This window comes from Parasteatoda tepidariorum, chromosome 6, assembly GCF_982258835.1.
Source record: "Parasteatoda tepidariorum strain Cologne lab strain chromosome 6, Ptep-v5.0, whole genome shotgun sequence".
In the NCBI taxonomy this organism is placed as follows: domain Eukaryota; kingdom Metazoa; phylum Arthropoda; class Arachnida; order Araneae; family Theridiidae; genus Parasteatoda; species Parasteatoda tepidariorum.
The window spans coordinates 40,506,869-40,529,812 of record NC_141760.1 but is presented as its reverse complement, the minus strand read 5'-3'; the positions used below and the strand labels follow the sequence as shown (position 1 = coordinate 40,529,812).

Here is a 22,944-nt window from a genome sequence, read left to right as displayed (position 1 = left end):
TAACTACATCGATTTGCGATACTATCGGTGTAAATTGAGTGCGTCAAAAAGTGATTATCTAAGTGCATGATTCAAATAGTGCGTGTAAATTTCTGTAGAAAAGGAAAGTAATTCTTTTTTACTTTTTTTTTTCACTTTTCGAGAGAAAAATCTTTCTGCAACATTCTGCGACAGTGTCGCTGTGATTTTGCCACGGGCTTTGCTATTTAACAAAATTAGGAATTAATCAATGTTCCATAGACATAAATGAAAACTTATTAAATTCATTTTCATTTTGCACAATGCCCTTACTCTCTCCTTAAAAGTTATCTTAATAAACTAAAATGTAACTTTTCAAAACACGCAGGTTCTTCATTGAATAAAAACATTTACAAAAGTTTTCAATATTTATTTACAATTCAATAGGCAGCACTTTTTTTGATATGTACCCTTGGTATAACAAGAAACATAAAAAAATGCTTAAATAATATTTACACTATATTACACAAATACAAAAATGATTTTTCTCTCAATTGACTAACTCATAATCATTTTTGTACAGATACTCATCTAATTTTTAAAAAAATCTGACATTTTCCTGGACATATCAAACATTACCAGAAATAAAATTATAAAAATTTAAGAACATAAATTTTGCATTAATTATGCTTTAGAATGTCCTCAAAATTGAGATGAATTTATAAATCTTTATTTTTTTGAATTCATTATTAAAATAATTCATTCACAAAACGAATATTTTATAGTAGTTTATGACAGTTTTGAAATTAATGACTATTATTAAATTTCAAAACCATAAAATAGTTTAACTTATGACAAAAGTGCACCGTTTCATTTAAAATCAGGATTGCTTATGCAACCTGAAGCCATAACTCACAAATAACATAAAATGTACCTTTGAAGGACAGCACTGACAATTTCATACGTTACAAACAATAAGAAATATGTACAATATTTACATAGATACAAAAAAAAATAAGTAAATAATTGTGCGATACGGAAGCAACTTTCCTTATACTCATACTGAATGCTTATACTCACACAATTTACTAACTAAGTACTTAAGCAAACATAAGAAATTTTAAATATTCAATATAAAGTAAATCCATCAAATTTTACATGAACTATAAAATACGACAGAATATACAAACTAAACTGGCCGTTTGTCTTATTATTATGGGTTTGATTCAAAGATAAAATGCTAATAGAAGTTAAAATGTACTTTTTTTACACTAAAATAAGAAAAATTAATGTATTCACAATTTAAGAGTAACGCCAGTTCAGGCTCTGGTCATTTGAGCGTGTGTAGTTTTAAATAAAATCCTTGCTTCTATCAACATTATAAAAAAGTTAATTTTCATTTGTAATACATTATGTCAGTTTCTATAAATTTACACTGTGATAAATTTTGGAAAGCGGGAAACTCCAATGTACTGCTATCTTAAAACTTTCCAAAATTAACTATATCATCAAGTTCTTGAATCTAATTACGATACTATGGGGCTCAATTTAGGCAGAAATATGGTTCAGTTTAACATTTTATTAAAGTTTTAGCAACTTCACGTGATATTACAGTTCAAAGTATCAATATTACGGTTAAAAGTTAAATCGATTTTTTGCAAAACATTAAAGTAATTTAGTATTCTTAGTCGTTGTTTCAGATTATAACTGTTCGAGTTAGCCTATGTTTATGGTTATGTGAACTGACTAAAAACAATTAAAAAAACACCTAGACATCCTCACACTTCTAATAATCGAACAGAAAAAAGAAACTGAAAACGAAACAAATAATAACATTCATGAACTAAATGAAAAAATAAAAATGGCGCAGATAATTTCAACATTGTCTTCCTTCTTTTAGGAACTTTACATCACTAATTAAAAACGAAAAGTTTCAAAATTCTACTGAGACTTAAGCTTCTTGGTGGAAAATTTGGCAACAATAAAAGGTACGGTGGCAACCATTACATATGATAGAAAAGCATTTAGAAGGAAAGCTTGAACGTAAAACATCAGCATGCTGCCCGGAATCAGGCTAACCTTCTCAGATAGTTTGCAAACGCCGACAGAAAGTATGGCACAAGCGATTTTCATGACTAATGAAAACTTTCGCTTAGAATTCTGTTCAAAGCTGTTGCTGTTAAATCCAAAACCCATTCCAAACATAAAACCACAGTAGCGCATCATTGAGAAAAATGGCGAGGTATCTAGATGGACATATTCTCGTTTGGCACACCATTTGATTGCTCTGTCCACTGACCACATAGGATTCACACCAATGGCTATGAGGAATGCGTACATTGAAAGGGCACTGCCCAGGATACCGGCGGTAATAAGGCAGTAATGGAAGATGTTCAGTCGTCGTTGGTCTATGTTGTCAAGCCACATTGCTACTAAGCATCCTGTAAACAAATAAAACTATTTAAATACACAGATAAAACATCACAAATAAAACACACTAACTAAAAACGTCACAATTTAAATACACTGCTAAAACATTTTAAAAACAAGAAAACAAAGTTTCAATAAAAAAAATTATAGAATTACATTCTATAATTTTTCCATTCTATAACTGCATGAAGTTTCAGTATGGTAAATTTCATCAGTATGAAGAACACAAATAGGAATGCAGTGAAACTTGTTGTCAACTTTGCAGTGCATTGCTTTGCCAGTCAATTAAGATAGGTGGTCAACTTATTGAGGAAGTTGAGACATTTTTTTCTAACATCATGTTATTTTTATATACCTCTTGCTATTTCTTTACTTTTTACATTTTTCAAATTGAAATAAAGATAATAAAAAGTTTTTAAACTGACTTTAATTTTTCATTTGCAACATGCTATATTTACTGTAAAAGTACAGACATGCTGTGTGCTAATACTTTTCACCGTAATTTAATCTGGATTTTTTTTTAATCTATCACAGTCCTTCTAATTTTAGTATAATTTTCTTTATCTATTACATCAAATAAATTATCATTACAATCGGGGCATTGATAATAGTATAGTGTAGCAAAACCGATCATTTTTATTCATTTTTTTTTTAGTATTACGATGTTTACTCGTATATAATTAAAAGAGATTTTTTTTGTTTCGTTAAAGCTATTTCATTATTTAATTCGATATTCAAATTGTAGTTTTTTTTAAATTTGGTATGCAAAACAATGTTATTAAAACTTGTGCATTATTTCTGAATGTAAACTTAAGAACACTTCATTATGTAGCAATGATTTACTAATCGTTACTAACAGAAGAACAAGTTTTTTGCTACCATTATAATGCTTCATCTTGTCTAATTCGGGTGTGGGGGTTTCAAATCTGAAACTAGTTTTTCTCCTAAAGCTACTTATTTTTATAAATGACATTTGTAATCTATTTTTTGTCCAAATGTGCGAATATAAGAACGCTATTTGGAACAGAGAGTCTTGGAAATGTTGGGATAAATTTCAAGATCAGTTCGGGGCTATCTTAAGGATTTAAACTGCATAGATATCTATACTTGTGAATGTCGTTGTTCGTGGGTAGAGGTGATTCTCTATTATGACCAGCTCAAAAGCTCTCGAAGAAACAGTTTAGGATATAAAAGGGCCCCTAGTGGCGTATGACGACATTTCTGAGCATGAGTCCCTATGTAGTTTTAATCCTGACAATGTGCTTAAACTCCCTTAGAGGCTTGTTGCAATATTTTTGCGACCCACTGTTCTATATAATGTTTTTTTATCTTGTACATTTCGACAAAAAGAGTATAAATCTCATTAAAAAAAACTGTAGCTCGGAGGAAGAAACCGATTGCAGCTTTGAAATCAAAAATGTGAAAATATTCAATAGCCCTTAAAAATTCTCCTGCAACGAAAGGCAGGAAAAAAATGTATTGTAAAAAAATTTTTTATATGTAATTTTTAAAGAAAACAACAAATATGTAATCTCATTCACACCTGAAAACCCATTATCATTTTTAAAATCCCCTTCTTGTTAACAATCAAGTTTCATTCATGGCCTTATCAGTATTTACTTCATTCCTCTTAACATAAAAAATAAAAATAAAATAGGTTATCCATAATATCTGATTCCGATAACTAGGATACTTATCAATTAGGACGAGTACGACAGTTGCGCGTTTTTATTTCGAAATTTATTGCCTCAAATTCGACTGATTAAATGATGCTAAGAAGTCATTGAAAATTTGTGGGAAGATAAAGCCTGTGCATAACAGGTGAGATGCGGAAATTATGTTTCCCAAAAGCATGCTTCAAATATTTTGATTAGATAATAGGCATCGAATTTAAAATTGCTTTTAAAATTTGTACGATACATTTTGTTGATTATTTGTTAGAATCGTAATTGTTTTATCATTCATTTGTGATATGAAATTATTTGTCAGAACTCTGATTGTTTATAGTTCATAAGTGATATAAAATTATTTATTAGAATTGTAAATCTTCTAAGAGATGTTAAATTGGCAACAAAATAAAAACGGTCATAATAGGATCAATAGTAATTTAGATACATATTTTCTTATTTAATTTTCTAAAGGTTAATTTTTAATTGTATGAAATTATACCTCGGTTTGCACGTTGATGATATGCACATTATACTTTATAAAGACACTTGATTTAGAGGTATACAATATTCACTTGATTTAATTTAATATGATCAGAAAAACCATAGTGGACTTGAAATAGTTCAGCAATTTCTTAACAGAGTTTGAGAAATAAGTTTAAAGAAAAAGAACGTGACCAATGCATTTTATCTTTGCCAAAGATCGAGTTTCAAAATCTTAACAGAGAAAGTCGTAGCTCACAATTATTCAACATTGTCCCTGCTCTGAGAACTACCGGAATATGGTAAAATTTATCATGTTTCTGACTTTATAAGAACATCAAAAATTCCAGTAATTTTTACCGGAGCGCTTTGGTAATGATTTCGATAAAATTAACAATTAAATAAGATTTTATAATATGTGATAAAATTGGGTAAATTTAGTAAAATTTTATCATGATACCTTGCCTTAGAGCATGGAATATGAACCATTTTTTCGGTTAAATTTACTAAGTTTTGTATTTTTTACTATATGTGTAGTTATAAGAACTATAACTTTAAAAAACAGAATTTTTGATTAGAAGGAAAATTATCAAATGAATGGTTTAAGTACCATGTATTTTGATTTCATTAACCAAAATTATGCTGTTTTTTTTTACCATAAATGTCATTACTATAAGGAGCGGTAATTTTACCAGATTTGTTTGCTCCATGTCTGTTTTCACAACGCTATGCCGCAGTGTATACTGATTCTGGTGGTAACCACCATGATCACCAAGTTTGAAACCCCTCCGTTTCTTTGCGTGGAATTTCGCAAAAGATCGTAATTACAAAGCTCCAAATCGTTGTCTTGAGTTGATATTCTCAATGATAAATTAGCTCAATCCCGTTTTCCTTTGAAAGTTATGTAAAATTTCAAATATTCGTTTTTGAATGCACAAAAATTAACCTAGCATGACCCAAGTGCTTCGTCATAACTATATATTTAATCTTGTAGTAAGAAAGTTTATCACATTATATGAAATTTCCTCATTTTATATTATTTTACAGATCAATCAATCTACATAGAATCAAAAAAATTTATCCTAAATAGCAAACTTGTACACTTATTGAGTAAATGGAATCGAATATATGATAAAGCTAACATTTCTTGAAAACAAGCTATAGAATCTGCAAACATAAGTCACACGTTAGGTATTAATTACATGTAACTTACCAACAGCCATTCCAATGAAACACTGATGAGGAAAATGAGCTGCAATGAACACGCGAGAAGCACTGACTGTCATGCAAAGAAGAAAGTAGGCAATCCAACAGATTTTGGTAACCAAGTTCTTGCTGGAAAAGGCACACAAAAAATGTGCATTAGACAAAGACAACAAAAACTATGTCTTACGTATTTTAAGAAATAAAATAAAATTTAGATCAGATGAAAAAATATGCTATGTTAAAATATATTATTTATAACGATCAATCAACCCTTTGATGAACAGCAAATTTTAGTTGCAAGCTTTAGTCAAGTCACGCATTAGCAACTGTGACCTCAGTCAGTGTATTCTTTTTGACATCTCTTTGTTGCTAAAAATTGCAGAACGTTTAGAAGTAAATAGATTTACATTTCTCACGGTTTGTAACATTTTTACATTAACTGCTACCAAGCTGGCAACAATGCACCAGGAATGTTTAATATCTACTGAAAATATGGAATCTAATTTTTTCTGGGTGAGAATTTTTCTCACAACTCATAGTTTCCAGAATAATCAGCCGGTTTCTCAGATAAAAATGCAATTCTAGTGGTAAGAGTCCTAAAAAGAGTGCTCTATAACTTACCAGCTTACATAAGCATTAATAGAAAAGCTGTCGAACGAGATTTGATTACAAATGAATTTTGAAAGAAATATCACGTGTCTTGTTATTCTTATAAACGGCATTTTAGTCAAAGCAGTCTCGAAAATTTGAATGTAAAATAAAATTTTGAAGGTATAAACAAAGCATATTTTAATAAAAGGAAAAGACTCACCTGTTTTTCTTGATGAAACCAAACTTCTTTAGGTATGAATCAAGAATCACATACCAAACAGCAGCTGTCACCATAGAGTGGCCAGAAGGGCTTCCTATATAATTTCAATAGTTAAATTTTAACATCCAGTTACTAACAACTGTAAATATTCGTAACTCGTTATGAATATGTCATACATTATGAATTACATACATTATGTATTATGAATGTTATCATATCATAAATGTTTAAAATTTAAGATTAAGTTTTCAATATTTTTAATATCATTTTAAAAAGTTCCTACTTTATTACTATGTATTTCATTCCCACCCAACATAATTGATCTTAACATAAAATAACAAATAATGTTTGCAGTATACGAAAAAATGTTTGTATTCCTGTTTGTGATCTTTTTCTTTATGACATAAATATTTCGAAAAAATTTCAAATTATTTCAAGGGCTGCAAAGAATTTTGTATCGCAATCTATCTATTAGAAAGAAAACTAATCTATTGAAAAATGTTTGAAAATGGATGGGTAAAAATAGAATAATAGTATTTTTTAAACACTTAATAACGATATTTTAATTAATATTATTTAATATTTTTTAACACTTAATCTCTCGAAAGGATAAATTACATCAATACTCTTTACTCAAATGCACTCAGGCAGAATTTGGACCGAAAAAATTCTTCGAAAAAAAAATTTTGCGTCAGCTATTAAAAAATCTCAAAAAGATATTTTCCATCTAAAATTGAATATTTTCAAGAAATCATAATAAAAATTTTCATATTCGACCCATTTTTATTATTATTTTTATTACTCTTTTATGCTGTTAACATTATTGCATTTTTGAGAGCACGTGAAATCAATGATATACTTTCGGAAGATTTATTTCCGAAATATAACTGAGATTTTTGTGCTATATGCGCTGGCAAAAAAAAGTATGAACAAAACTATCAGAATAGGGAAACTCTATGAAAACACCAAAAAAAGTCGGTAATTCTTATTGAAGCGCTTTGGTACAAATTTTGTCAAAATTAACAATAATCTATGCTTTTATAATACGTGATAAAATTTGGATGATTAATTTGCAAAGAATAAAATAGAAATATGAAAATTAGAAACATAGTTGCTTAGAAATAAAGTTCTACGTACCTGGACCAGTCTCACATGTCATATGAAACTGCTGAATGTCTGGAAACGTAATTCCCGTCCTATTGTAAACTTGTGTTTCGTGGATCCACCAATAAGGTCGTTCTCCATGAAGGGCCCTGTAACGAATTCAAGTTAAAAAATTTACATAAAAAATTAAATAACTAAATCACATATGTGGACATTTTAAGACTAGATTGTAAAAATGAGGTAGTAGTACTTTTGCATAATTCCTAGGGGAAAAATTTAAGCTATTCGGGTAACAAAAAGTGAGCAAGGTTTTTTGCGATTGCTTCCAAAAAAATGGTTCATTCATATTTGTTTTTACAAAACTTGTTGTTATATTAATATTTTATCGCAAGCATAAACATGTTGAATCAAATCAGAAGATCAGAATTTAATTTTAGAAATTATAAAAACTTCTTATTAATGTTCTTTACTATACTTAAAAAGCATAATTTTTCTAGAAAATACCCTTTTAAATTTAAAAAAGAAACAAAGTGAATGCATTTATATTACAACATTTGTACTTAGTATTAATTCTTATAATATTATTTATATTTTATAATAAAAAAATCAGCCTTTGTAATGGTACAACAAAGTCCGAAATATATATTCAAATAATTTTATGAAACATGCTTTGAGGAAAGTAAGTAGCAATTTACGACTTGAGGCAGTATAATGAGCCACATTTTTATAATTGCTTAAGAGAGAATTTTTTTTAAATATTGTTTGGAGAAACAGCACAATTGCCATCAATGAAATAAGATATATCTGTGTCTTGTGCTGTTATCTGGATACTAGCAAAGTACATATTAGGGCACAAAAACTTGTAACAGTTTTATGTTGTGGGGAAAAAACCTTAATTTTGGAAAACATATTTTTATCAATATATTGCTCCAAGCTCGTTATCAGAGTAATTTCAATGCTGAATTTTGAATTAGTCATCGTACGGATTAATAGATTCACACAAAAAAAAGAAAAAAAAACTTTAGCTTTGGAGGAAATGTTTTTATTACTATATTGCTTCAGGCCCTTTATTGGTGAATTTTGAATTAGTCATCGTATGGATTAACGGATTCACAATTTTTAAAAAAAAAAAAAATCTTAACTTTGGAAGGAATGTTTTTATTGCTATATTGCTTCAAACATTTTATTGGTGAAATTTCAATACTGAATTTTGAATTAGTCATCGTACGGATTAACGGTAACGATAAAAAAAACTGTTTTGAAAGAAAAAAAAGAAACTGTCTCCTTACCATTTGAGCATCTGGTTAACCCATTCAGCTATCACAGTTACCCACATGATTTTCTTTCCCACTTTCCAGTCCATAGAGAAGAAAAGGGGAGAATACACTAAAAACGCATATCGGGGATCAAAAAGATTCGAAATCATGAAGAACACATCACTTTGTTGAAGAAATCTACAAGAAAAAAATAAGTCATTAAGAACTCAAATTAGAATTTAAATTTACTAATTTTATAAAATGAGTTAAGAACGACATGCTGTTCAATTTCCATGATTTATTTAGTATTATTTGCTAATTAACGATCATCAATTTAAAATAAGTTTAAATATTACGTTGATTTAGTTTGGATTTATTTGTAAAATTAAACTAGTTAATGAGAATTTAAACTAGAAGATATATGTATAAATACAATATTATTTTCATGGCTAAAGAAATTTTTGTCAAACATCATTCATTAGTATAATACACTATCTGGTTAAAAGTATCTGGACACGCAATGGTATGGACTAAGGGAGTCCTGGGGCACATATTAATATGATGTTGGTCCTCCTTTTGCATCGATGACAGCCTGCAAGACTTTCCACCAGTGTTTGATAGGTGGCCATAAAAATTTACCTCCAGGCTTCCATCATAGCTGAAGCAAAGAATGTGAAAGCTGAAGTGAGTGCTTGCAGTGAGGATGGTCGATTTTGCTAGCTGCGTAATCTGAGCTCTAATTCGTCCCAAAGGTGCTCTACGGGACTTAGATCAGGGCTCTGAGAAGGCCAATCCAGTTTTTGAGCACCCATTTCGTCAAAAAACGTCTGTTCAAGCCTTGATGTGTGAATGGAGCAGTTATTCTTCTGGAAGAGAAATGGCCTTCCCCGAAATATTGCCATAGAATGCATTGTCCAAAAATGCCCACATACATCTCAGAGTTCATGTTTCCAACCACAAGAATTAACGAACGCAGGCTAAACCACAAGAAACACCACCACACCATTATACTTCCATCATAACAACCTGATGTCCGGATTTTTTTGACCAGATAGTGTATTATCGTTGTCTAAAAATCTATTCTCAATAGTTTCTACTAACTATTCAAGTTATCTTTAAAAAGTCTTTTTTTCATAAAGAAAAAAAATATAAAGAAACATGCTTTTTTAAAAACAAAACGAAGGAAAGATTTACGATTATCGATTATATGATAAAATTCTTAATGCAATTTAAATACATTCAAATTTATTGCAAAAAATAAAACGCTTTAATTATAAAATGAAAAAAAAGCAGTAAATCAATTTACCTTGCTTGTAATCCTTCGATTACTTGCACGCTATTTTCATATACTAAGTCCATCGCCCCCTGGAGAATGGCTGCCATGACTAAAAAAATTTAAAATATGTAATACAACAACCTAATAGTTAATTACGAACGTTGCATAAATCTACTACGTCGCAGTTTAAAAATTAATAGTATTCCAATCTATTATTATGCAAGCATTTAATTTTAAAAAAAGATGTCAAAACATAGGAATATTTTTTTATTTTAAAAAACCTTATAGTGTTTTTTTTGTCTGTAATTATTTAGATGGATTGTCTAATTACAATTACCTGTGTTATTGATAATTTATCTTAAAATTACAAGATTAACAGAGAATTACGAGTTAATATTAAGAGAGTAAAAAAACGACCTATATTTATAAAGACATTGCCCAATGTTTTGGTCTTAAAATATGAGATTGCTTGTTCTGTTATGCAAAACGTGACTCGGGCACGAAAGTGACATCAACCTCGCAAAAATTCCGTGTGTCAGTACTCCGCAATCTGAAATTATGCAAGAACATAAAGGCGAACAAACGTGCTAGGAGATACGTTGTTGATCCTGAATTTTCTCTCGACATGATAATCTTAACTACTGCGTTCCTTTTTCTTGAAAGAAAAAAAAAGCAAACATTTTGGCGATATAGTAAACGTTTCTGCATTTTTTTATTTATTTAATTCTAAAATGAAGGTGTGCGGACAATTTATAAAAGTTGTGGCATTAACTTTTAAACGCATTAGATGCATAAAGTTTCATGTTTATTGCAGATCTTTAAATAAATTAAATATGTTTAGAGATATTGCATATATTTATTGCCTATGTTCATACATATTATATATGCCGATACAAATAACATATAAAATTGCATGCATTTAAAAAGGGAACACCCATCTTGTCGCACTGAAGTAAATGCTCGAAAATGGAGTAAAGTCATTAAGGCCTTCTTCACAATTTTCTTTTAAATTCAGGGCAAAATTGTAAGAGAAAGTTTATACTTTGTTTCATTAAATTAAACTGGTTGTAAGTAGTAAATTTAATGTAATCATATTAATTTAAAATAGCGGAGAAATATTAAGCAATCTTGCTTATTAAATCAAAAAGAATAAGAATTTCTCGTCACCTTAATTTTTCAGTTGTTTTAATTAAGGACAACCTTAATAAACAAGGTGCCACAAATATAACTTTAGGAATGTATCGGTATGAAAAATCAATTATTATTTTCTAAAAAATCAATATTTTTATTTGAAACCCCAATTATATTTAGAATGATATATAAATGCTAGAAAAATACTGTCTCACTCGCAACAAAAATCACATTGAACAGAAATTATCTTATTAAGATTGTAACATAAGATTGTGTGTTAAGATTGGGATTGTGTGGAATTTAGAGAGCTAAATATCTATCAAAACTTACTGTAGTATGTAACAATATGAAAAGTACGAACAATACAAAGTGAATAAGTAAAACTAAACGCCTATACATATAAACAAAGTACGATTTACAAAAGAAGAGGGACAAAATAAGAGTATTATTATCACTATAAGAAATACATATGATTTTTCAATAAACGTCTTTATCATTCAATATATTTAGTAAAATATATAATTAGTTAAATAGTTAAATATATATAGAAATATTTTAACAGCAGAATTGTGTTACACTAGATAAATAAAATAGTTTTTGCTTTATTTTCATTAATGATAGCTATTTTGGATAAACTCTCGTGATTTCTTCTTTTCAAAATATTAAAAAATAGAAATAGAAAATACAATGGAAATTCGAAACAAATTTTATTCTAGTTAATGAATATTAAGAGGTGAATCATGTTAATAGACGAACTGTATTAAAATATAGAAAAATTTATAGTTAAAAAAATTAAAAAAATTCCTTTTAACAGTTAAAAAATTCCTCTTATTTGAAAAAGATACCTTTTCCATATCTGCAACTATATATCATGCATATTTTTTTTAGTATGAGTTTAATTATTTCTACTGTTTTTAATAAATCTGGCATTAATTTAATGAAAAAAACATAGTTTTAATTTTATAAAAAATAAATAGCTAAAACTCGATTTATTAGTCTTGGTGAAGTGCAAAACGAATATATAACATACAGCTATAAAAAAACATAAATTAAAAACTAAATAATAAAATATTCAATCTACAAATATGTAAAAATTAATAAATAATTCTTTTAATTGTAGTATTTATAAAAAAAATTTGTTTCATCCAACTTTTACTCTTTTTTCTTTCTTACTGACCTTGAAGCACATAACCTTATCTAATAAGCATTTTTGTAAATATATTTTGTAATGTTAAAATAATAATATTGCAACTATATTTTGTAATGCTAAAATATTTCTGTATGTTTGAACTAAATGTTGAAAATTTCATGGTTAACTGTTATAGTGATGAATGATAAAATAATTTTCTAAACATTTTGTTGAAAGTTTAATTAACTACTGAATAAAGAATACTTTAGGAATAACAATTAAGATGACGAATGGTTAAATAATTTTTTAAATATCTCATAAAATGGTGAATATAATATGAATATAGTAAGAATATAGCATAAATATTGCTATATGTTTGAACTAAACGAAGAATATTTCAAGCATAATTTTATGAATGAAAAATGGTTAATTATTTTTTTAAACATTTTGTAAAATGACGAATTAAAATGCATAAATATCGCTAGATGTTTGATCTAAATTACGAGTATTAAGGAATAACTTTAATGATGATAAACGATTAAGTACTTTTTGTGAAATATTCTGTAAAATGTTGAATAAATAACTGCATAAGTATTACTATATATTTAAGCTAAATAAAAAAAATTAAAGAATAATTCATCATGAGGAATGGTTGAATAACTTTTAATACTCTTATAAAATAGCTAATTAATTACAGCATAAATATTTCTATACGTTTGAACAAAACGGAGAATATTTAAAAGATAACCTTAAAAGACGAATGCGCGTTTAGTAAATGTAACATTAAAAAAATGTTACATTTACTATAACGCGAGGTTAAAAAAATTTTATAAGTGTTTTGCAAAATTATGAATAAATAAGTATTGTTGTATGTTAGAACTAAATAAAAAAAAATTAGCATTTTTCATGCTGGTGAGAGGATTAATACTTTCTTAAAGTAATAACAGCATAAATATCTCTATGCGTTTGAACAAAACGAAGAATATTTTAAAGATAACCTTAAGGACGAACGATTAAAAAATTTTAAGTTAGCAATGATAAATGATTAAATACTTTTTTAAATGTCTTGCGAAATGTTAAACAAATAACAGCATAAGTTACGTTTCAACTAAATGAAAAAAGGATAATTCATGATGACGAAAAGTTAAATAACTTCTTAAATATCTTGCAAAATATTGAATTAATAACAGCATAAATATTTATATACGTTTGAACAAAACGAAGAATATTTATTTTAAAAGATAACCTTAAAGAACGAATGGTTAAAAAAAAATTAAGCTTACAATGACGAATGGTAAAATAACTTTTTAAAAATCTTGTAAAACTTTAAATTAATAACTGCATAAATATAACTAAATGTTTTAAATAAATGCAGAATATTTAAAGAACAATCTTTATAATAAAATTCTTGCACAGGTAAAATAAATAAAGCCATTGAAAAATATTTAAAATACGATAATCGTTTTCATTTATACTTTTCGCAAGCAATGATAAAAAATAAGCATAAAAAATTAATTACTGTTGCATAGAAATTATTTTTAAAAATTTTAAATAATTATATTATTAAAAATTGTAATTAATTATTAATATAAAGAAGTATATTTACCGGGTTTAAAGAAGCAACCACTGATGATGAGCAAATAACAGGAAATTGGTTTGATAAACCTTCTCTTTAATTGAGTTAACTCTTAACCGCTTTAGCATCCGGTAAGAAGATGGGTAAAATGTCCATACCGGATAATTTTCAGATATTTATACCCGAGATGGCTGGGACAGCTGTTTACGATATCCACAACTTATTACGTCAGTTTCTTTTATTTTTCATTTTTCCCCTCCGATCAGATAACCGCTCTTCTTCCTTTATTTTATTATTCTTTTCACTTCGCTCTGATTAGAGTTGTTTGTTATTCGAAGAAAGGTCTTTCTTACCATTTTGCTTTCTTTATTAATTGATTTTATTCCGTTGTAATTAAATTGCAACATAAAGCGGCGATGTTTTTGACTCAATTAATTTTAGTTTTTTTTTTTGTTGTTGTTTCAAATGGGCATTTGAGTGATATTTTTATTGGAAATAAAGCCTAATATTTCATGCATCATACATTTCATTCAATTCGCTATTAAACCTGATCACACTACTTACAAATCTAAAAATTGTCTGGTTAAGTCTTTTTTTTTAATTACAAAACGTAATGTATTAAATTAACTTTCAGACGATACACAAGCGAAATTTTTTGAGTAAAATTTATAATTTCCCTTTTGTATCTTTTCATCGCTTGAAAAAAAATCCTTATATTTCATTCATAGTCATGCAAATTAATTCTTTATTCATAGTACTTGCTTAACTTACAAATTTAAAAAAGGTCTTCGTGAAAAATTATATATTTCTATTTAATGTTTAATTTATGTGCCTTTTTATATTTTAATAAAAAACGAGCAATTTTACAACAAATGTTTAAGAAAACGATTCTACATCTAACGCAGTTTCGAAATCGTTTTCGTATTCATAATTTAAGCTTTTGATCTGAAAGAAGTAAAATAAAATACTCAAATTCATTCTTTTTAGTTACAGTTATTTCACAAAAATATATTGTAAGTTGTGTTTAACAAATACAAATTTTGATATAATATTTCATTTTCATAAAAAATTCACATTTTTTTTCATGAAAATGTGTCTGTTTTTGCTCTTAAGGTATACATATATTTCTTTAGTTTGGATTTTTAATGATATAGAACAATATGCAAAGATATTACTACTAAACTTCATATTCTCATTCTACTGTTAAAATTCCAATTGGTAAGTAAAATTAATTTTATTACAAGAATTAAGTTAGAAATGAGAACTATAATTTATTATATATTGATTTTTCTCTTCTTGTTTGAAACTATTGTCATTTGATCATTCAAGACCAAGAAGTATGTGTGTGCGTGTTTCTTTTAAAAAATTTGTTTCAAAACATTATAATTTGTAAAGAGATATCATTTTAATCTAAATAACATTTTAAATAGGCAAACTATCATTTTAAAAACATATTATTCCATATTTAGTGCAAGTTATCGTTCATAATATTGTTTATTACTATATTATGTTAGGAACAATATATCAAACTAAAATTGAAGTTGATTTAAGTGAAAATTGGATATGAAGGATACGAAAAACGACAGTGTTTTCTGAAATAGTTAGTTCATTTAAGTATTATTGGTATTTTCAAAATAATTTATAACTGTAATTAAATTATCCATTCATATATTTAATTGTCAGTTTCAGACATAACTAATAAGAAGTTCGACATAAACTAATAAGAAGTTAATGTAAAGAGCTGCCAGCACGGAGAAAAATAATTCTGGTAAAATTACAAGAATGTATGTTTATAACATTTTTAATAATAATAATAATTTAAAAAAAGCACAACATAATTTTGTTTCATAAAATCCGAAATATACAGTATTTAAACAATTAATTTGGTAATTTTCTTATTAATAAGGTAACGGTATACCGGAAATTCTGGTTTTCAAAATTGTTGTTCTTATTTCCACACATTTAGTAAAAAAAAACTAAACCGAATAAATGGTTTTTATGCAAGCTCTAAGGTATAAAATTACCAAAATTTATTACTTGCTATGAAACCTTATTTTATTGTTAATTTTACCAAAATCATTACCAAAGTGCTTCAGTAGAAATTACCGAGCTTTTTTGTGTTCTATTAAACTCGAAACTCGATTAATTTTACCATATTCTGGTAGTTTTGACCATATTCTTTTTCAAAGTGGAGTGCTTTCTATATTTAATTAACTTCAACAATTGTATGATTTTTTAAATTTTTACAATTTTCTTATTCATTTATCTACATTAAATGTTCGAATTGTAATATTTAAAACACATTAGGATATAAAGTGTGTATTATAATGTTTATAATATTTTAATTGACATTAAATTATGTATGATGTAAATCTACTTCAATACTTCAAAGTAAAACTAAAATTTCCTTGAAAATAAAAATTAGACACTGGTGTTTTCTATTAAATAGAAGTCATTTGTTTTATTAGTATGATTTTCATACATTTTATAACTTTACTCAAACGCATATATCTTTTATTGCTATTTTAGTAAGATATATTATATATTCAATAACAAGGAACTGGTACACTGAGAAAAATATTCTGGTAAAATCACCTCACTGTATGATAATGACATTTTTGGTAAAAGTAACCATAGTTCTGGAATTAAAACCCAAAATATACGGTGTTTAAACTATTCATTTAGTAATTTTTCTATTTATATTGTAACGATTTATCTGAAATTCTGTTTTTTAAATTTATAGATCTTATTTCCACATTTTTGGTAAAAAAATTTCACATTTTTCGTAAAAAAATTTCACATTTTTAGTAAAAAAATGTTCTAAAGTATTATGATAAAATTACCAAATTTCACCTCATTTTCAAATTTTATGGTATATAATAAAATCATATTTTATAGTTAATATTACCAAAAACATTACTAAAGAGCTTCGATAAAAATTGCCGACCTTTTTGGTTTTCCTATAGGGCCTGAAACACGGTAAATTTTGCCATATTCTGGTAGTTTTGACCATACTTTTTCTCAGTGTAAGTTCTCTGTATTTTCTAAAATACTTATTTTTTCCTAAATTTTGCCATTATTCTTTCAAAATATTATAACTTTCTTATTAGTTTATATATTTTATTATTAGATTTAGATGCAATATAAATTAAAAGCAGCCAGTGCAACGAACTGGAACTTGTCATAAGATAGTTGCTTAAACAGCTGTGTTATTGTTAGTACCAGTGTCTATTAACTTTGTTTTATACTCATATTTCTGCGCCACATTTCCTATGTATGTCAGGAAAATATTTACAACTTTATTTGTCCTAGAAATAAAATACTACGCAGCTTTTCATCCCGGAAATATGATTGCAACTGGTTTATTTCTTTCATAACTGAATACATCATGTTATATATGTATTTCTAACATAAATTGTTCATAACTTGCAAACAAAACCTAAAAATCGTGTAGTAGCATAAATTAAATTAATCAAAATCATACATATTTAATCAAAAAGACATTGGCTAAAAGTAAGCTATGAAATCCATTTTTTAATGAGTTTCTCTATTAATATTGAAACGTAAACCACTTGAAGACTTGCATAAAAGCATAGGTTCTTAACCTATGCTATAGACCACGCAACAAACTTGGGTGATTTTGCTCTCCAAATGGGTTGGAGGATTTTCTCAAACAAATAACAGGAATATTTACGCGGTACACGAACTTAGTTGCTAAAAATATAATTACATGTTGAACTGTGATATCATTTCAAAGTGTAAACTTTTAAAGCACTAAATCAAACCTAGTTTATTACTATCGAAGTTGACATTAAATTTTGATCTTGCTAACACAAGAAATTTGCTTGAAGCTATAACTCTGGCGTATTATCCCATTATGTTTTGAGAGAACACCCAACTTTTTGCAATCAATAAATTAAAATATTTCCAAAAAGCAAAAAAAAGTAATAGTTTTAGCAATAATGCAAAGTCGTTCCAATCTTACATCAAATTTAAAATTTATAACTTTGAATTAATCTTTTGATTAGAAACTATAACTGAACTTAGATAACTCTTTCAGTCGTGTTCTAATTCTTTTTATTGAGATAAGATATATTAACGAAAATTTAACGTAAATTATGTTGCTCATACTTTGATCGCAAGAGGCTATATTATGCAAACTAAAATTATCTTTTCTCACTTTTGATCTACTGATAAAGCTGGAAAAAAAATATGATAAAATGCAAAGTCTGGAGCCGAAGGTTAAGTATCTGTAACTTAATACTTATACACTAAGATCATAAAACTTCGTTTAATCTAGAAAATATTTTAGATCATCTTAATTCTCTTCCTCAACTGTAATTCATACACTTTCGGAAAAATCGTTGCAATGTTGATCCAAAATATCACATAAATGAATTGCAGCCTTAAAAATTTTCAGATTTTTTGTTCCGTAACATGTTTTGGTAAAAATGGATTTTATGGTAAAAAGTATCGGCACCCTGAGTGCCGGTACTTTTTAGTGTAGTTTGATTCAAAACTTTTTACAGTGAACAGAATTCGTGTGAACCAACTATCGCTGGGATTTGAATCGGAATCCAATCATATAGAGGCGAGTGATCTCCATTAGGCTCCTCGCGCTCTATTTTAAGTTTAAGACTATTTCATTTTTAGAATAATATGGCATAACTAAGAATTTTATTAAGGCAGCAAGAAATTCGAATGATGTTATAGTTCAACGACGACCGAAATTTCCAACTGGGTTGAGCACATTAGTTATTTTTCTTTTCATCAACTCCAGAAAGCATTCGTATAAATAATTTTTTTTAACCATTATGGTATAAAAGAGAACTATCTGGGCAGCTTTGGCACCTTAAGTCATAAAAGCAATGATATAGTTGCTACTTGCTTGCATATTTCGTATGACTAGCTTAAATTTGTAATGACTGTTCCATCCAAAAAGGACATATTAACGAGTTTAAAATGTCTGCTTAAGGTCTTTAACAACATTACTATTGAATTTAGATAAGAAGTGTAAAAATTTAAATCCAACTGGAATCTAAATTCATAAACAGACGTTAAAATGAACTTATTATCCTATATTTGTCCTTGAGCGTAGTTCATGGTCATTGCGGAAGTAAAAAAGGAGATAAACAAATTTTCAAAGTCACTGTAAGTAAAAACAGATAGACTTAAGGAAATCAAGTGTTTTTCAAATTATCTCTCGTTCAATGGGCAATAAAATAATATTATTGAAGAGATCCAATGCGTTTTCAATAAAAAAAAGAACAAAGAGTTGCTGTTAGTGATTAAAGGTCTCTAAAAATTTTAACTTACTTAAAATTTAAAAATTTTACCCAGGAACCTAGTAATAGATCAAGTTCGCTAAAATCAAAAAAAAAAATTTTTTTTTCGTTGTAATTAGTTAATATTTTCGGTTAAGTTTACAAGATCTGAATAGTATGCATCAATTGCAAATTATAGGCAGACATTGTTCTTAAAATTAAAATACTGACACTTTAAAATTTATTTTCTGGAAATCTATTAGCACATTGCTTATTTCTGCCGAGTTATTCCTAAATGAAGTACTATTTCAATATTGTTGCAAAATGCTTATAACTCTCAATGTGTTTTAACTTATGCCGGGTCATTTACGATGAAGAAATTACATAGTATTTTTAAGAATTATTCTTATTTTTGTACTCTAGAAATTCTAAAAATAAGTTTTCTTTATTAAAAACTGTATGCTTTGATTTATTATACTTTTTTCATAGGGCGCATGAAAATAATTTTTTAGATGCAACCTTACGTGTTTTCTCATAAATGTAAAAGAGCGATTTTCATAAACTAAATAAATATCGAATTTTTAAATTGAGCCTTGGCTGCTCAGGGGAGAGAGCGTTGGCCTTCTAATAAGGTGAACTGGGTTCGAATCCCAACGTTGGCTAGTCGATACGAATTCCTCATCCGACTTGCACCGACCACACCCTTGCCGTCAGGCAAACCATGGGAGGTTTTCGTGGTTTTCATCTCCATGTAACGCAAATGCGGGTTAGTGCCCTCAAAAAGTTCTCCACGAAGGCAAATTTCTCCCCATACTTGATCCATGACTTCCTTTGTCTTCTGAATTGGGTTGAGTTGAAAATTACAAGGCTATGGCGTTGAAAATTCGTAGTCGTAAACTAAGAAAATGGGTAGGCTGTTCAACGACGGTTATAAAAAAAAAACCCTTTTAAACTGTTAATAATTTTTAAAAAAAACTTTTTTGAGAAATGATTTAGGTATTTAACAGCTAGTTTCAAAAAAAACAAAAAACTACAATACATGTTTTATTGATGCAATACATCTATAGATACAATACTACAATACATGTATTTGAAGTTTTTGTATTTCTCAGTATTAAAAAAGATTTAAAGCCTCTGCCATCGTCGTTTTAGGTGTTTTTGTTACGTTTTGTTTTTGCACAAAAAACTATTTAACTTAAAAACTTGAAATTAAGAAAAATATAGAAAAGGTACAGAGTGTACGGAGGTATAAAAAATCAATATTTGATAATTGGTTCGAAAATTATTAAATGTTTATTTTGTAAAAAATACCCTGCTTCCCCTCTGCAGCCATAGGTACAGCCCTGAAAGAGGTAGTTTTATCAGTCAGCTAAACATGAGTTATTTATTTATTTATTTTTTTTGAAATTGTTCGAAAGTTATTGCAATTTTAAAATACTTTTCCTACGAATTATTTTTCTCTATTTTTGTCTTAAGTAATAACTGTTTAATCATTGTTGTAGAATATTGCAAAAAAAAAATTGGAGAGATTAGAGGTGCCAGATATAACATCTTCAAGTTTATATTGAAATTTTTTTAAAAAATAGGAAATACTTAATTTAAAAGTTCAAGAAAAATAAATAAAGATAAAGATTTCAGTACCAAAACAAAATTTATACGAAACATAAATTTGCAAGCAATAAAAATAAGTTTTACAAATAATTTAAAATCATCGAAGTGGGAAAATTTATTTCATCTTATGTACATTACATTAAAAATTGTGAATGCAAACTTTTCTAATGTGAATGTAAAAATTATTGATGTTAAACAACATAAATTTTTTTTCATTTAAAGTCAACACTTCGTAAAATTTAGAAATATGTGTCTAATCTATACACTTAAAAAATACAAGAATGAACCAAAATTAATTGTAAATCTGAAGGAAAATTTAGTACAAAGATTAGTTTCATAAACTGAGGTTACAAAAAGTTTCTGATTACAGAACATTTAAAAAGTAGCTGATATCAAAAGATAAATAATCCGGATACACATCTTTGATAGATTATCATTGATACAATGTTTTAATTCGAAACAATATTTTAATTATAAGATCTAAGCACACTTCAGTCCTATGATAAGGAAAAATTTTTTAATTATTAATAATTTAAAAAAAAAAAAAAATTTGCTTCGAAACTTTATTTGTCTAATGTGAGCCCAAGCTTGTATGGAACGAAAATCTTAACTCTCTCTGTTATTTTTCAATCGATGAATATGTTCCATCCCTTAATGGGTCACTGTTTAATTTTTTTTAGATTAGAGCTAATTAGAGCTTAGATTAGAGCTGATTTAGTAGTTAAGCCCTAATTTAGTTAGATTTAGTCGTAAAAACCTGTAACACACTTTTAACTGGATTCTATTTTATTTTAAAAAGTTGTGGTAATAATCAAACGCCTGGAAGGTACAATTAGTCAATATTAAATTGAATAATATCTATCATTGAATAAAACGGTTATGGTTTATAATATCTAATCATACGATTTAAAGAAAAAAACATTATACAAAAAAGGTCTCAAAAGTCACTATTCCAAAGGGTAAACCCTTTTCCTCGGAGTTTGAACTGGTGCAAGAGATAAGACTCAGATCTATAACCCACAATAAAAGTCTCTTTAAAATATTTCTTGGACGTTTATCAAAGAATCAACCCAGAGAAATGTCTTATCACATCGCTTTCTTTCCATATCTTTTTTTTTGCTGTTTTTTTAATATAAAGCAGCACTAGAAGATGATATAAAAAAAAATTATGTTGCAGTGATGAACTAACACGTGTCCTAAAAACTATGAGTTGAGACCACTAGCCACTAGATAACTTTTTGGTTCAAAGTTTTTATTTACATTTCATAAATAATAGCGAAAAAAACTTTTTTTGATGCTAACTTTTAATCGAATCAAACGAAAAATACAAAAATCATTTAACAAGCATTAAAAATGCGATTTCCAGACAAATTAATTACCTCTCTAATTCCATATTCTTTTTTTTTAAATGCTATTATCCTGAAAAAGTATTTCCAATAATATTGCAAGTATACGCTTCTTTAAAAAATCACTTCTCTGTTTCCAAAATTTTAAAAAGAACATTGAACAAGTTGCAATACAATAAGGAACATTGTATTGTTTTTAACCCATTGTTGACTCACATGATATTATACTACTCCAATCTCTATGCAAGATGTACGTAATTACGAAAATATGAGTACAAAATGAATAGTTACATAATTTTGTAAAATTTTTGTCAGATGAATTACTTTTCATTGTGTAAATATGTTCGAAAATATTCCATTATATTCCAGACTAAATACTGCTGGTACAATCTTCGTAAAATCTTTTTTACCTTATCTGCTTTTGAAGATGAGAGTAAATATTTTTGAAAAACAATTGAGAATAAAATTTATCTGATTATGAAAACATGAATGTTGTGCGGTGAAAAATAAAGTTCAAAATCTCAATTTTTTGAAAGTTTATTTGCTTATTTTGAAAGTCGCCGGGAGCATCCAGGAATTATTAGTCTTTGAAAAATATATTTTCGATACAAAGTAGTTAAATGAGATTCTCAACATACGGTTAATTAGAATTTTTAAGAAAATCTGCATTTTTTGTAGCATTGCACTACCAAATGA

The 22,944-nt window shown here is 27.5% G+C and overlaps 1 protein-coding gene across 1 annotated transcript; it reads right to left on the bottom strand.

The window, feature by feature from the left end:
* Positions 1-367: 367 nt before the first annotated feature.
* LOC107445146 (glucose-6-phosphatase catalytic subunit 1) lies at positions 368-14,235 on the bottom strand. Its single transcript, XM_043055745.3, has 7 exons — positions 14,058-14,235; positions 10,222-10,300; positions 8,949-9,113; positions 7,693-7,808; positions 6,556-6,649; positions 5,752-5,873; positions 368-2,399 (listed from the first exon to the last, which is right to left on the bottom strand). Exons 2-7 carry the CDS (start codon positions 10,296-10,298, stop codon positions 1,900-1,902), a joined length of 1,074 nt encoding a protein of 357 aa, XP_042911679.1. The 5' UTR covers positions 10,299-10,300; positions 14,058-14,235; the 3' UTR covers positions 368-1,899.
* Positions 14,236-22,944: the final 8,709 nt, after the last annotated feature.